This window comes from Myotis davidii, unplaced genomic scaffold, assembly GCF_000327345.1.
Source record: "Myotis davidii unplaced genomic scaffold, ASM32734v1 scaffold247, whole genome shotgun sequence".
NCBI lineage: Eukaryota > Metazoa > Chordata > Mammalia > Chiroptera > Vespertilionidae > Myotis > Myotis davidii.
Genome location: NW_006299593.1, coordinates 267,654 through 281,728, shown reverse-complemented (window position 1 = coordinate 281,728; position 14,075 = coordinate 267,654). Strand labels below are relative to the sequence as shown.

At 57.3% G+C, this 14,075-nt stretch overlaps 1 protein-coding gene across 1 annotated transcript; it reads right to left on the bottom strand.

Moving 5' to 3' along the window:
* Positions 1-3,803: 3,803 nt before the first annotated feature.
* On the bottom strand, positions 3,804-14,074 carry FBXO41 (F-box protein 41; the record flags this gene model as incomplete). Its single annotated transcript, XM_006775337.2, has 12 exons — positions 3,804-4,699; positions 4,841-4,956; positions 6,556-6,714; positions 6,886-7,004; positions 8,367-8,462; positions 8,631-8,783; positions 8,918-9,033; positions 9,310-9,551; positions 10,354-10,712; positions 10,974-11,047; positions 11,504-11,714; positions 13,479-14,074. Coding segments are annotated over 12 exons (2,304 nt in total), but the record flags the coding sequence as incomplete, so codon positions are not given.
* Position 14,075: the final 1 nt, after the last annotated feature.

Below are 14,075 nucleotides of genomic sequence, written 5' to 3'. Positions count from 1 at the left end.
AAGCCAGACCATGTTGGGCAGTTTGGTGTCTCCCTCGGGCTGAAGCCTGACTGGCTGATCAGCCTCCTGGGGATGTGGCCAGGCCAGTGAGGGACCGGGCAGTGCCTGCTGCTCCTGCTGCGCTTGTGCTGGAGGCGTCCTTAAAGGTGGTCTCTCCTGGCTGAGGCAGAAACAGCACCACGGCTTGCTGTCCACACACAGACAGCGAGAGGGAGTGAGCTGTGGCAGGGCAGTCACCTGCATGGCCCGCTCCAGTGACGTCTGCGTCCAGAGACGGGTCTTCTGATGCTTCATTCACCCCGTTGAGGCTGCTCTGGCCACCCTCCTCTTTCCTGCTTCAGTGCACTTCAGCTGCAGAAAGGCTTGGTGACACAGACCGACAAATATGGCCACCTACCATTTATTGCCCTGAGGCAGATATTCCGGTTTCACCATCTTTTATTGGATACAAAGCCATAAATTTTCTGATGCCTGTGTGAGTCCTCTTAAATACATACACTCAGGTACATTCAGCAAAGGGCATCTATGGGTGACATGGAGCAAAGTGCTGGGATGGTGATGCCTGGTGTGGCAGAGAAGTGGGGCCACTGAAGGCCCCTGGGGACTGGAGGTACAGGCACCACTTAAGAAACAAAATCGAAAAATGCTCTCCACTCCTCTGCCTGATGTGCTTGGGGTGGGGGAAGTCACCCTCTCACGACTCAGGCCCATTGCAGCCTGGCTGTGCAGGGAAGGCAGGGCCTGGGGTCAGTTGTGGAAGTCTCCACCAGCAGTGCCCACTAGAGCCAAGCCTACTCATGCCAGCCAGGAGGCAAGCCTGGGTCACCTCAGGCCTCTGAGTTGAGTGCAAGACCCCTGCCAGGGCAGAGCTGAGGCTGGAGGCCAAGGCCCAGCCTCCCTGGGGCCATGCCAGTGGTGGCAGGTGAGGCCGGGCCTCAGTGGGGAAGCCTGCCTGATTGTCAGGGCGGTCTTGGGACTGGCCCGGTTCCCAGGGGTTGGGGAGGGAATAGGAGCTGGCTGCCTTAGTTGGCCCTGGTATTCTGATTTCTGATCTCCACCCAATCCTACACCTTACTCTCAGGCAAGGGCTGCAGAACACCACACTTGTCCAGGAATAAATACATATACACAATACACAGCAATATATACAGAAATGCAGGCCTGGGACAAGGCTGGGTGAACAAGCATGGCCAGCAGGGCTAGAGAGATGTGCCAGGCCCCTTGGGGAGAGGTAACACTCACCAGGGGTGACGTGCTGGGACAGATCCCATCAGTTTGAGTCCTCTGAGCACAAGGGCCCTGCACCCACACACCATATCTCCTGTTATCACCCCAAGTCCAGCAGGAACTGGGTCTTTGGCACCGATAGTCACTCTGTTAAGATCTTCCACTTAGCGCCTTAGAAGGACTAGGATTGGGCAGCTCCCACTTACGGCCCAAAGGACTAGAGGCAGGACCCAAAGACAAAGGACGGAGCCAAACCTTGGAGCCACAGACCTTAGGAAGGAGGCAGCTTTTTTTAAAGCAATTCCTGAGGGGCTGGCTCAAACTCCATTCACTGGACTAGGAATACCTGAGCTGCCTTGGTCCTACAGTGGTCTCTCCTGGCAGTTAAAGCCATGGTCTGGGCAGCCTGCTCCTCCCCCTCTGGGATGCAGACATCTACAGCATCTCCTTTGTTCCCTGCCAGTGCAGAGGCGGCAGCCCAAATAAAGCATGACCAAACGCTCAATCCAAGTACTCGGAGTCCCCAGGTGCTGGGTTCAGGCTGTATGACAGGACGGTGGTTGGGATACCAAGTGGCCCCACCCATGGGCCCCCTATCCAGGCCTGGGCCCCTGGAGCAGGACTTGCCTTGGTTTGCTCTTTGAGCCTCCTCTTTGCATCTTGTCAGGTGTGAGATAGGGGCGAGTGAAGGGTGGCTGGGCCCTCCATCCGTTCCCCGTCATCAGCCCTAGCTATAGGGTTGCCAAAGAACAAATGGAGCATTCCCACCAACAAAAGCTCCCCGCTTAGCAGCAGGGCTCACCCCCCTGAAGAGAAGCAAAAAATAGCATCGAGCTGGTGTGGGTGGAGGCCTGCAAATCTGCCAGTTCTCAGCCACGCAAGTCTATTGGCCCTGGGGGCAGGTGTGCAATGGGACATACTACAACCCATGTTCCTGTTGACAGGGGCCTGGGCATGTACAATATGTACTCCCACACATCCTTCGCTTGGCTGGACTTGGAGGGTTTTCTGGAAACAGCCAAACCTGTGAGAGGCAAACTTCCCCCCAGCAGGAGAGGGAGTCTTGTTCACTCCGCTGCCTGCAGTGCTGGTGGTGTGCAGGGCTGTCACACAAATGAACAAATGAGTGAATAAACCTGCTACTGACATCAGTCCTTTCTCCCACTTCAGCTCACTGCCCGGGCTCTGACTTCCTTTCCCAGGGCTGATGCCGGGCATCCCAGTGGGCACCCACCCAGGGAGAAACTGCCCAGAGCCTGTAAAGGTCCCGGTAGGGCAGGCTCTGGCCAAGCAGGGCACCCCTTTGTGCTTTGTCCAGGAGACAGGGAGGGCAGCACCTCTGATCCCGGGGTCATGTGGAGCAGGGCTTTGGAGGGTGCAGTTGGAAGGCAGGACTGACGCACCCAGAGCAGCCAGGTCTGAGTAGACCTCCGCCTCCCTCTAGGCCAGCAGAGTTGTGCTTCTTCCCATGATTCCTGGGGGCAGGGCTGAGGAGGAGTCAATAAAGCCAGCTGCTCTGGAGTGGAGATACCACACCGCCACGGCTTCGTGCAGGACAGGACAGGGAGTTGCCAACATGACACCCTTGGTATTTGGGGATCTTCAAAGGGCAGGGCCAGAATGAGCCATGGGAGGAAAAGTCATCAACAATGGGAAGAGCCGGGAGAACTGGGCGTGGAGCCAGGGAAGCGGGGTGCACCGCTGAGTCTGTGGGGCCCAGCTCTGGGGGCCTCACTGTTAGGGTAACCCAGGGCTGGCCCTTGATGTTCAAGCTAGGTTGTAGCAGAAAGTTGGGTCCCGGGAAAGAACTGAGAAATTGGAGGAACCCTGCCTCAGCCACCAGCTGCCTAGTGATTAGGGCTGAAAGCCAGTCCTGTGCAGGAGAGAAGGAAACCCTAAGATGAATCTAGGTGAATTAAAGAACTTTCCAAATGAAGGTTGGCAGGACCCACCTCAGCCACTGTGGGAGCTCTGAGGAGGAACTGGGAGACCTGAGTCTCAGTGCTGGGACCTGGTCCTGTGGGGACCGTGGGAGGGTGAGTGAAAACCCCACTTGCATCCATTCTGTGGCTTCTAAGCCAAGTGGCTCTGGCTTGGGCCTCAGAACTACCCCCAGGCAGAAAACTCCCAACGGAGCCCTAGCCCATGGGACCAGCTCATTCTTAGCTCGATGGGCCTAACTTCCTTAAAGGGCTACATCTTTAAGCAAGCCAGACAAGGAAGCAAACCAAACCAGCCTCCTCCCAGCCTCCCCCAGGCCCCCATACAGAGGTCAGCCAGTGACTGACTTCCTCCCACACAGCCTTGGGGATCCAAAGGCCATGAGAGTCCTGCCCAAGCACCTAGATTAGAAGGCCATTCCAGCTCTAGCCGGTTTGATGCCATGGATAGAGCATCGGACTGCAGACTGAAGGGTTCAGGGTTCGATTCTGGTCAAGGGCACATGCCTGGGTTGCAGTCTCAACCTCCCAGTAGGGGGGGTGCAGGCAGCAGCCATTCAATGATTCTCTTTCATCATTGATGTTTCTCTCTCTCATCCCTATCTGAAATCAATAAAATATATATATTTAAAAAAAAAAAAAAGGAGGCCATTCCTTGAGGACGGGAACTGCTTCTCACAGGTGACTGGGTTAGGATTGCTGACAGGTATGGAAACATGCACCTTTTAGCTCAGAATTTAGCTCTTGTGTGTACGGGAAATGTGGTTATTGGGGGAGGGAGGTCTTGCCTATATCAATAGAAACTTTTTTCTCTTCCTGGCAATTTCCTCCTTTGGGAGAGATGGTTTCAATGTCCCGGGGAGAAAATCTGAGTGAATGTTTTGCCCTTCCAAGCCCACTCCCGCTACCTCACCTTCGGCTGACACTTGCCCAGGCTCCTCGGCCCATGTGTTATCCTCAGAGAATGTGGACCCAGTCCCCGGTGGGCTGTCTGAAGGGTGCCCCACAGAGGGCGGGGACGGAGCAGGGCGAGGAGCAGAGCCCTCCTTACCAAGTCTGACCTGCCTGGGGCCTAGCAGAGGACCTGACGGCAGGCTGGGCCTCAAGAATGAAGGCCTGCCAGAGCAGCCAAGGGCCACTGGGTGGTTATTGCAGACCCTCAGGGGGAAGACACCAGGTGCTGGTAGTGACAGCTCCTCACTGGCTGTGCCCAGAAGGCTGCTCCAGCTGGGGATTGGGTAGGGGCAGGGGGCAGCTTCTGTCCAAGCCCCTGCCCTGAAGAGACAGTTCCCAGGGTCAGGCCTGTTGTTCTGCTATCCCAGGAGAGGACAGGAAACCGTCAACCCCTTCCTGGAAGCCAGAGATGACACCAGGCCTCTGAAGGTCTAGTCCAAATCAGGGTCCCTCTGGAAGTCCAAAGAGAGTGCCCTGGGTGGGGCTGGCAGGGGCCCTGCCGCCCCTCACCCGGGTTAGCAGCCGCCTTCCACCTTGATGTGCAGGATCTTAGAGAAGCCGGGCCTCCGTCGCAGGGCCTGCAGAGCAAACCTGGGTTAGTTCTCAGGGCCAAATCCTCAGGGTCACACAGGTGGGGCTTTCTTCACATCACAAACCCAAATCCCCAGCCCCAGCCTAGGGTCATGGGGTGTTGGGTAGCCTCAGAGCCAATTCCTCACCTGGAGTTTTGTCACCATGTCTTCAAACAGCTTCTGGGCCTCGGGACTGCTGGGCTCTTTGAAATAATCAGCAATCCCAATCTGGACCACAATGGACTTGAGGTTCCGGCAAATGCCTGGGAAAAGGTGGGTAAGAGAGGAGCCCGAGTTTGGCCGGGCTGCCTCCTCTCCCATCACTAATGAAATCAGAACCTACTGAGAGGCCATCAAATGCCAGGCACTGAGATCATAACCAGGAGAGCAGACCCACACTGCCCCGGGGCTCAACCAGACAATGGGAGCAGGTGGAAGGTGACGTCAGAGCAGAGGCTGTGGTGGACTCTGGGAGGATGTGTGGGCAACAGCTGTGCAGGAGCTTTTGGAACTTCCCTGGCAGAAGGGACAGTTGTGCTGTGGCCTGGGCATTTGGAAGCGAATTACAAAGACAGAGAGGCGGAAGTGAGGCTGATGGGTCTCGGCTGGAGCACAGAGGAGCGGAGACAGGGAGCAAACAAGTTGGGAGCTTAAGGGACCGAATGTTGTCATGAAGTCAGGAGAGGAGGAGCAGGAAGGTCAGGAGGCTGAGAGGGTCCTGAAGGTCATGAGTTTGAAGGCTGAGCCGTTAGTTCTGGTGGTCAGTCCAAGGCAAGGCCATGAAGCTGAAGGGGAGGGAAGAAGAGGATCCTGGGAATAATAAGGTCAAAGAACCTTTGGTGCTCAGGACCTGAGGTCTTGCCGAGGGTCAAATGGTCTTGGGTGACGGTCTCACTTTTGGGTGTGGGCAGCCCAAGCTGGGCACCCATGTCCTCGAAAAGGTGGAAGAATGACCGGAGATGGAGTGGGAAGCTGGAGGGAGTGGGGCCAGAGGAGGCATGACTTGCAATCTATACCGGGAAAGGAGTCTTCCCTCTGAACTGTCCTTGGAGGTTCACACACACCATCTCATTTAATCCTCTCATTCATTCTAGAAATTCAGCTTAGAAGAGGGTCAAGAGGAAGGACTTCCGCTGTGCTCAGGCCTCACCAAGCTTTTATAGTGAGAGGTAAACAAGGTAGTGGTTACCATAGTTACACAGTTCTTGTGAGTTTCACTTGTTTACACTGTTCTTGTAAGTTTCACTTGTTTACACCATGGTTATACTCCCTGCACTTCCCCAGCCCATCAGATTCCCAGATAAGATCTAGGGAGTGTTATAAGGTCAAGCCTAATTATGCTAAGAGGACTGTGCCCTCTAAGCTAGGGCTTATTTGTGACTTTGCCAGCAAGTCAGTCCGAGGCTTAACCCTGTATCAGTTTCCCACAGGTACAGAACTCAGATGTATAGTAACCTGCCTGAAGTCACACAGCTAATAAGCAGTAGAGTCAGCATTGAGACCCAGGTCAGTCAAGCCCCAGAACCTATGATCTTAACCCACCTGCTCTCCTGCCTCTGCCCTTGGCTGGGGGCTCACATGGGGGCCAATGCTGCTGCATAGCTCCTGTCTCCAACGTGGGTAGAGCACAGGGCAATAGATGTAGCTGAACTGAACTACTTGGGCCACATGCTAGAAGGCCTTGAATGCCACACCGGCCTCAGAAGGCATTGGTGGCAAAGCCAGGGCTAGAGCCCTGGTCAGTCTAACCCCAGCACTGTGCTTGCTGACCAGGAGTGACAGGGAAGCTGGTCATGCTACCTGCTGGCAAGGCATGGTAAGAGGTGACACTTGTACCCCACCCCGCATGCCCCATCACTCACTGTTGAAATGCAGCAGGGCTTTGGGGGTGACGGGGGTGGCCGTGAGCACCAGCATCTCCAGCCCTTTCAGGCCTTCTCGGCAGACCTCAGCCGCCACCTCCTGGGTGATCTCCGACACGTGGTCCAGCTCCAGGACCTGCAGCCTCATGCAGTTTCTTGCTAGGAAGAGGAAGAGGGGAGCTGCTGCTGACCGAACTCTCCAGGTTACCTCCCGCCCACCCGATGCTCCTGCCATCACCCAGGCTGCAGCCCAGAGCTCCTCTGAGATTTCAGTATCGCACCTATGCCTGCATCCCACTAACCCCACCCTAGCCCCAAGGAAAAACTTACCGAGTGATGCCAGGCCCTGCACCCCACAGCCGGCACCCCCAACCCCCAGGGCCCTGAGGTGGGGCCAACAGCGACCGATCATCTGCAGGCAACGATTACTGAAGCGCAAGGGCTGCTGGCTGGAGAATGGGGGGAAGGAAGGGCTGTCAGGAAAGCCGCTGGTTATGTGACACCCCAAGCCTCATCTTCCTTTGGGATCACCTTCAGGCTCATCCTTGGGCAAGGGCCCCACCAATCACCCCAGCTGCTCAACTTAGAAACCTGGGATCATCCCTGACTCCCCCGTCCCTCATCTCCTGCCAAGACCCATGGATTCCGACTCCTGAATGAGTCTTCAACCTACAGTTCAGACCATGATCAATGTTCACCTGGATTATGACTAGACGACCTGCTGCTGAAGGTAAGCCAGTCATTCCTACATTCCGTCACTCAGTCATTCAACAAGTGGCTGTAAGTATCTACTAAGCCAAGAACAACTGAGCTAGGCCCTGGGGATGTAGTGGTGACAGTACAGACATGGTCCCTGCCCTGAAGGAGCAGACAGTGGGGTGAAGAGGGGCGCAAAGAATGTTACTTGTCTGATGTAACCCCATTTTTTAAGATCTAAAATCCCCAATCGCTTCCCAGCACTTTCTAGATAAAAAATGCAAAAATCTAAGCCCCTGAGGCAAGGCCTTCCTGACCTTTCCCCGATCTGCCTTTACACACTCACTGCTGGGCCCTGCCTACCACTCACACCAAACTGGCTGTTTCCCTGAACAACGCATCCCTCAACACTCGCCCAGGCCACAGACATCTGCCACACCCTTGGTACCACAGATGTGGAACGGACATTTCAGCCTCTGCCCTGAGAACCATGAGTCTCGTGGAGACTGAAATATAGAGAAACTGTTGCAAAGTGGGCTATAGGGTAGGGACAAGGTGCAGTCGGAATGAAGGCAGGAGAACAGTGACACATTCTCCCAGGGACACTGGAGGGCTTGGGAGGAGTTGTCACGTGAAGGGAGGGCTTGGAGGTCAAGGTGCAGGGAGCAGAAAAGCCTGACATGTTCGAGGAGCTCCTAGGAACGCCATGAGTGACACCACAGCCTGGACTCACCAACCACCACACTGACCACCCTGAACTGCCTTTCAGGTGCCAAACCAGCCTCCCTAGTGTTCACGCCTCACTCACTGTGGGCCCTGCAGGCTTCATGGACACATCTCATTTGAGCCAGCAACAGTCCTAATAAAGTCAACAGATCCTAATATCACCTTTACTTGGCAGGTTGAGAAACTGAAGCACAATTGGGTTGCCCAAAGTCATACTCTAGTAACCAGGACATGATGTTAAGCCTTGCTCCTAACACCTAAACACACAGATTGATGAATGCGAATCTGGTCTCCCCAACAGACGATCAATTGAGTGGGCCTAGATCTGCTCAGTCCTCAGCCGCAGACCCCACCCAACCTTGTCCCCTCCTCACCCAGCCAGGGCTCACCAGGGGTGAAGTGGTGCCACCTGGAGGGAGACTATCTCTCTGCAGCCTGCGCCCAGGGCCCAAATGACCTCATGGCCAACGGGATCTGTGGCGCTCCTGTTGAGAAGAGACAAAGCTGGGGCCACCCACTCTCCCTGGTGGCCTCTGCTCCCTTCCCTGAGGCCACAGAGCTCTTGGGTCTCTGCCTGAGAGCCCTGGGAGAAGGGTATGCAGAGCAGAGCACAGGGACCCCTCTTGGGGATGCTTCTGGTGGGATGGACCCACCTGTAGGTGACGGCCTGCAGAGCGCGGCAGTAGCAGCTGGCCAGCCAGAGCGAGCGGTCAGTGAGGATGTTGGGACAGTGGGAGATGCGCAGGATCAGCAGGTTGCCCCCCGCCGCCTTCAGCAGGGACTCCAGCCCCGCTTCCAGACAGCCCCTGGGGATGGCCAAGAGGTCAGGGAGAGGCTTGTGGCCCTCTCCTGCTCTGAGAAGCATCCCCACAGAATCCTAGGTCTATGGCCCAGGAGCACCCCCCCCACCCACGCACACACCCACCCACCACGGCCTCACCGGGTGCTCCGGGCATACTCCTCCTTGCTTTCCTTCTTGCCCCGCTGCCGCGGCTTCAGGTTCTGCAGCGTCAGCGAGTGGGCCTGGGTGCACCACTGAGCCAGCATTGCCAAGAACTGCAGGGAGAGAGGGGTGACCGGGGTGAGGGGCCTGAACTTGGTTGGCTGGAGGTGGGCCAGCTCCAGGATAGGAGCTCCATGAGAGCATTTTAGGAAACCAGACAAGAGTTGGGGGGGTCTTGTAAGGACTGCAAGGACCAACCCTGGAGGGACCAGATGCTGGAAGGCAGGGGGGATGGGTGTGTGCATGTGTGTGTGTGTGTGCGCGTGCGCGTGTGTGAGTTCACAGCAGGGATGAGTGGGAGGGCAGGGAGAGTGGGCAGAAACAGGTACCTTGGAACAGACTCGGGCATTCTCGAGCAGCACTCGCGTCCAGACAGCAGGGTGGCGGGCCACAAAGCGCCAGTCACGGCAGACCTCGGCGGCATGCAGGAGGGTGCGGGTGTCCAAGTAGGTGAAGATGCAGAACAGGGCGGCTCGCATCTTGAGGATCTCTGGGCTGATGACCTCATTGGAACGTGAGGGGCTGCCCCTCTCTGCTCGCCGACCCCGCCCACTGCCTCCCTCAGAGCGGGCTGCACAATACCAAAGGGTCAAAGGTGAGTATGGAGGGTCAAAGGCCAGCATGGCAATGTAGGGTAAAAGCTGCAGGAGCCCTGGGCATGGGGGACGGATGCTGGGGGACCGGTGCCTTGGGAAAAAGACAAGGGCCTCTGCATTCCTCTCTTCTGCGTCACCCCGCCCCTAATTTTGCAAATTAGAAAAGGCAGTCTTTCCTCAAGTAAATTATTTTTAAGATAATACGTCATCGCATAGTCTGAACTCACCCCCGAGATGAGGCAACTGAATCAGGTTTGGAGAAGGGTTTGGAGGGTTAGGGTGTGGATGGACAGAAATGGGGCCTCTGGGAACAGAGGCAGGTGAGAGGCTGCCCAAAGCAGTCACAGGGGCAGCCCACACCCTGACCGGAGCCCTCTCACCTCCTGGCCCTCACCCGTCCGCGTATGTGCATGGCCTTGTTTCTATGAGGGAAGGCACCCCTCCTCCAACTGCTTCAGGGGCCACAGAGTCCGGAGCCAACACCTAGCTACTCTCCTGTAAATGTCAGTGAGCCCACCACATAAATGGAGCCCTTTTGGTGTGGCATCCTTGTGCACAACCCAACCGGCGTGCCCTGTGCTGCAGCACGCCCTGCCGTAGGAGGTCCTGCCCGGGCTGGCAGGGCGCCGGGTGGGAGTGTCGTTCTCACCGTGGGAAGTCTGGGCTGGGGAAAAGGAGGTGCAGGAGCCCAGGAGATGTGCTGCCTCAGCCCTGTGTCTTCTGAGAGGGCCTGCACCAGGGGAAGCCTGGCCTCTCTGCCCACCCCCTAGGACTCACCTGAGAGCCGGCAGCTGCTTACTGGCCCAGCCATAGCAGGCCCAGGGCGGGGGGCGTCCGAGGGGCCCTCAGCCTCTGACTCGGTGGTTCGGGAGCCCACGTCCGAAATGTCACCCTCCTCGCCCTCCGTGCTGTGCCGGCGGGGTCTGCGCTGCCAGTTCTGAATGGCCTGGCGCCGCAGGCCTGAGCTTCGAGGGGCCTGAGCCCGCTCTGAGCCACTGTTGGCAGCCGGGGCCCGTGAGCCCATGCCCCCAGGGTTACTGTCCTCCGGGGCCCCTTCTTCTGGCCGGGGCAACTCCAGACTGTCACTGTCATAGCAGCCTGAGCTCTGGGATGCAGCTGGCACGCGGCTGGAGGCCCTACGGTGGGGTGGAGCAGATGCTAAGAAGGGAGAGGCACCAGGCGTGCTGAACTCCCCATCCCACCCCTAATGCTGGCCACGGGCAACCCACCCACCCTACTTTCCAAGAGCCCCCTCTGAGTGTGGAAAAGCAGACAGACAGAAGGGACCCAAGGAGGATGGGGAGAGGGGAGACCAGCCTCCAGACAGGTCAGCCATCCAGTGGGCCAGGGTGAGGGCGGGCTGCGTGGGGGGGCAGGGAGGTGGGCCCGAGGCTTACCCGGTGCTGGGAGAGGAGCCATGCCGTGACACCGCATATGTGCTAGGCATGGCCATCCCCACGTGGTGTTCTCGCTGTGGGCCCCCAGAGCGGGAGGGAAGGGAAGGAGGGCAGAGGAGGCAAGAGGATGAGAAGGAGCAGGTAAAACAGGGTGCAAGATGGAGAGAAGAGGAGAGAGAAGAAGGAAAAAAGTTGGGAAAGATGGACAAATAGATAGACAGACAGCCGAGAGGCAGGCTCGCCAGCCGCCTCCGCATACCCACCCCGCACCCCAGGCCCAGCCTGTGGCTCCTGGGCTCCCATTTGCAGGAATGGGCCTCTGAATCACACCCACTACAGCCTCAGGGGCCTGCGCTTCTGCCACCTCAGAGGGGCTCCCCTATTCCTTGACCCCCTACTTCAGGTCTACAGTCTGCTCATGGGGAAGAGCCAAAAAGGGAGCATCGCAGGGGTGATGTCAGGCCACACGTGAGGGGAGTTTGTGGAAATCAGGTGTGCGGGTGGAGGAGGGAAGGGAGATGGGCACTCACCACTCTGCCTGGGCCCCGGGGCCCGGGCCCAGCCCCACGGCCCAGGCTGGCACTCGGTGTGCTGCCGCAGCTGCTGCTGATGACCTGCAGCTGCCGTTCGGCACGGTCAGCCCGCTCCAGGAGCTCCTCGATGAACTGCTGCAGCCGCAGCTTGGCGCTGGCCTCCCGTGCCGCAGTCTCCTTCAGGAACTGGTCGATCTGCACCACCTCCCTGGGCCCAGAGCAGTCTCTTACCTCCGTGCCTCAGCCTGTCCGCCCACCCACCCTCTAGAGGAGGCCCTGGCCAGTGGGGGAGCAACCTGGGGCACAGCTGCCCCCGGTGTCTGCTCATGGTCACATAGAACAGGCCCAGGCACACTGTCCCACACAATGGCACACACGGAAATGCCAGCATAGCCCTAGCCGGCTTGGCTCAGTGGATAGAGCGTCAGCCTGCGGACCGATGGGTGCCAGGCTCGATTCCGGCCAAGGGCACATGCCTGGGTTGCAGGCTCGATCCCCAGTAGGGGGTGTGCAGGAGGCAGCTGATCAATGATTCTCTCTCATCATTGATATTTCTATCTCTCTCTCCTTCTCCCTTCCTCTCTGAAATCAATAAAGAAATATATTTAAAGCCGAAACCAGTTTAGCTCAGTGGATAGAGCGTTGGCTTGCGGACTGAAAGGTCCCAGGTTCGATTCCGGTCAAGGGCATGTACCTGGGTTGCGGGCACATCCCTGGTTGGAGATGTGCAGGAGGCGCAGGAGGCAGCTGATCGATGTTTCTAACTCTCTATCTCTCTCCCTTCCTCTCTGTAAAAAATCAATAAAATATATATTTTTAAAAAAGAAATATATTTTTAAAAAAATAAGTAAAAATTATAAATTGTTTTAAAAAAATGCCAGCATATATTCCGAGTTACACACTCACCCAGCCCCACACAACTGGACATCCCTGTGCCCCAGGCATACTCAGTCACACACAGCCACCTCCTGCCTCCAGACACACTCACAGACACACACAGTCACACAGCCAAGTACACAAAGTCCAATACATAGCCCCACTCAAATACATGTATTCATGTTTATTCGCAGGCACACAGTCTGAGAAAGGCACAGTCTCACCAACACATTCAAACACCTCCTAACCCCTTCCCCACCACACACACATTTTTCAGAAACATTCTCAGATGCAGAAGCACACTTCCCATTGCACCACCTCCAGAAGTTCCACGTACACACAGCACACTTAAGGGTCACAGAGTATTTACTCCCAATTGCATTCACAGTCATTCATGCATCCACTCAGCACTGACTGAGCACTTTCTTGGTGCCAGGCACTGTTCTAGGTACTGGGGACACAGCAGTGAATAAGCAGAGAAAAATTCCTGCCACCATGGAGCTTGCATCACTATGGGGACAGATGCATAACATCTGCATATTTCATCATTCTACACTTACAGACCAGAGACACAAGGAGAAGCAACGAAGACTGAGGAGGAGCAAAGAGACAGAAGGAGATCCCAGGAGAGTGTCCTGGAAGCCAAGTGAAGAATGTGTTTCACTGGCTGGCCTGGCTCAGTGCTTGAGCATCGACCTATGAACCAAGAGGTCACCGTTCGATTCCTAGTCAGGACACATGCCCGGGTGGCACGCTTGATCCCCACTATGGGGCGTGCAGGAGGCAGCCGATCAATGATTCTCTCTCATCATTGATATTTCTCTCTCTCTCTCTCTCTCTCTCTCCCCCTTTCCTCTCTGAAATCGATAATAAATATATTTTAAAGAACATGTTTCAAGATCATGGACTCACAGTCCCAAACACAGTCATGACACTGTGGGCCCCACAGGCACCATCGTGACATGCTCATGGCCTCACACACAGACACACTCATTGCCACACTCACGGTGATGGCGGTAGCACAATGACTCACAGGGTCACCCACTAGGGAACAGTGGCGGGCACATTCCCCCACGGGGCGCGGCGGGCCACTCACTGCTGCTTGCGGCTCAGCTCCTGCTCCTTGTGCACTAGGTCCTGCTTGAGAGAGGCCAGCAGCTCCACGCTCACGTCCACCTGGCGGGAGAGCTCAGACGCGCGCTCCTCCAGCTCCTCCTTCTCGCGCCCCAGCCGCGCGCTCTCCTGCCGCGCCGTCTCCAGCTCCGCGGCCTTGCGCTCCAGTTCGGCTTGCAGCCGGCCCACCTGGCCGGCGATCTTCTGCTCCACCTCCTCGCTCAGCCGCTCCAGCCGCCGGTCCCCCTCCAGCTTCTCCAGCGCGCGGATCTTGAGGCGCGCCAGGCCCTCCTCGTAAGCCACATCGGCGGGCGAGGGGGAAGCGGGCGAGGCGGTGGTGGGCCCGGGGCACGGGCTGGGGCCGGGCGGCGGCGTGGAGCACGCGGAGGAGGCCACGGACTTCCGGGCGAACAGCTCTCCCAGCGGGATCTCAATCTCGCGCAGCGCGTAGCGGGCGGCGGCGGCGGGCACGGGGCCGGGCTCCGCCAGCTCCTCGCAGGGCAGGCTGGCGGGCACCAGGTCGCCGGGGAAGTGGGCGAGGGGCGCGTGGTGGTGGTGGTGGTGCAGCAGGTGGGGCGTG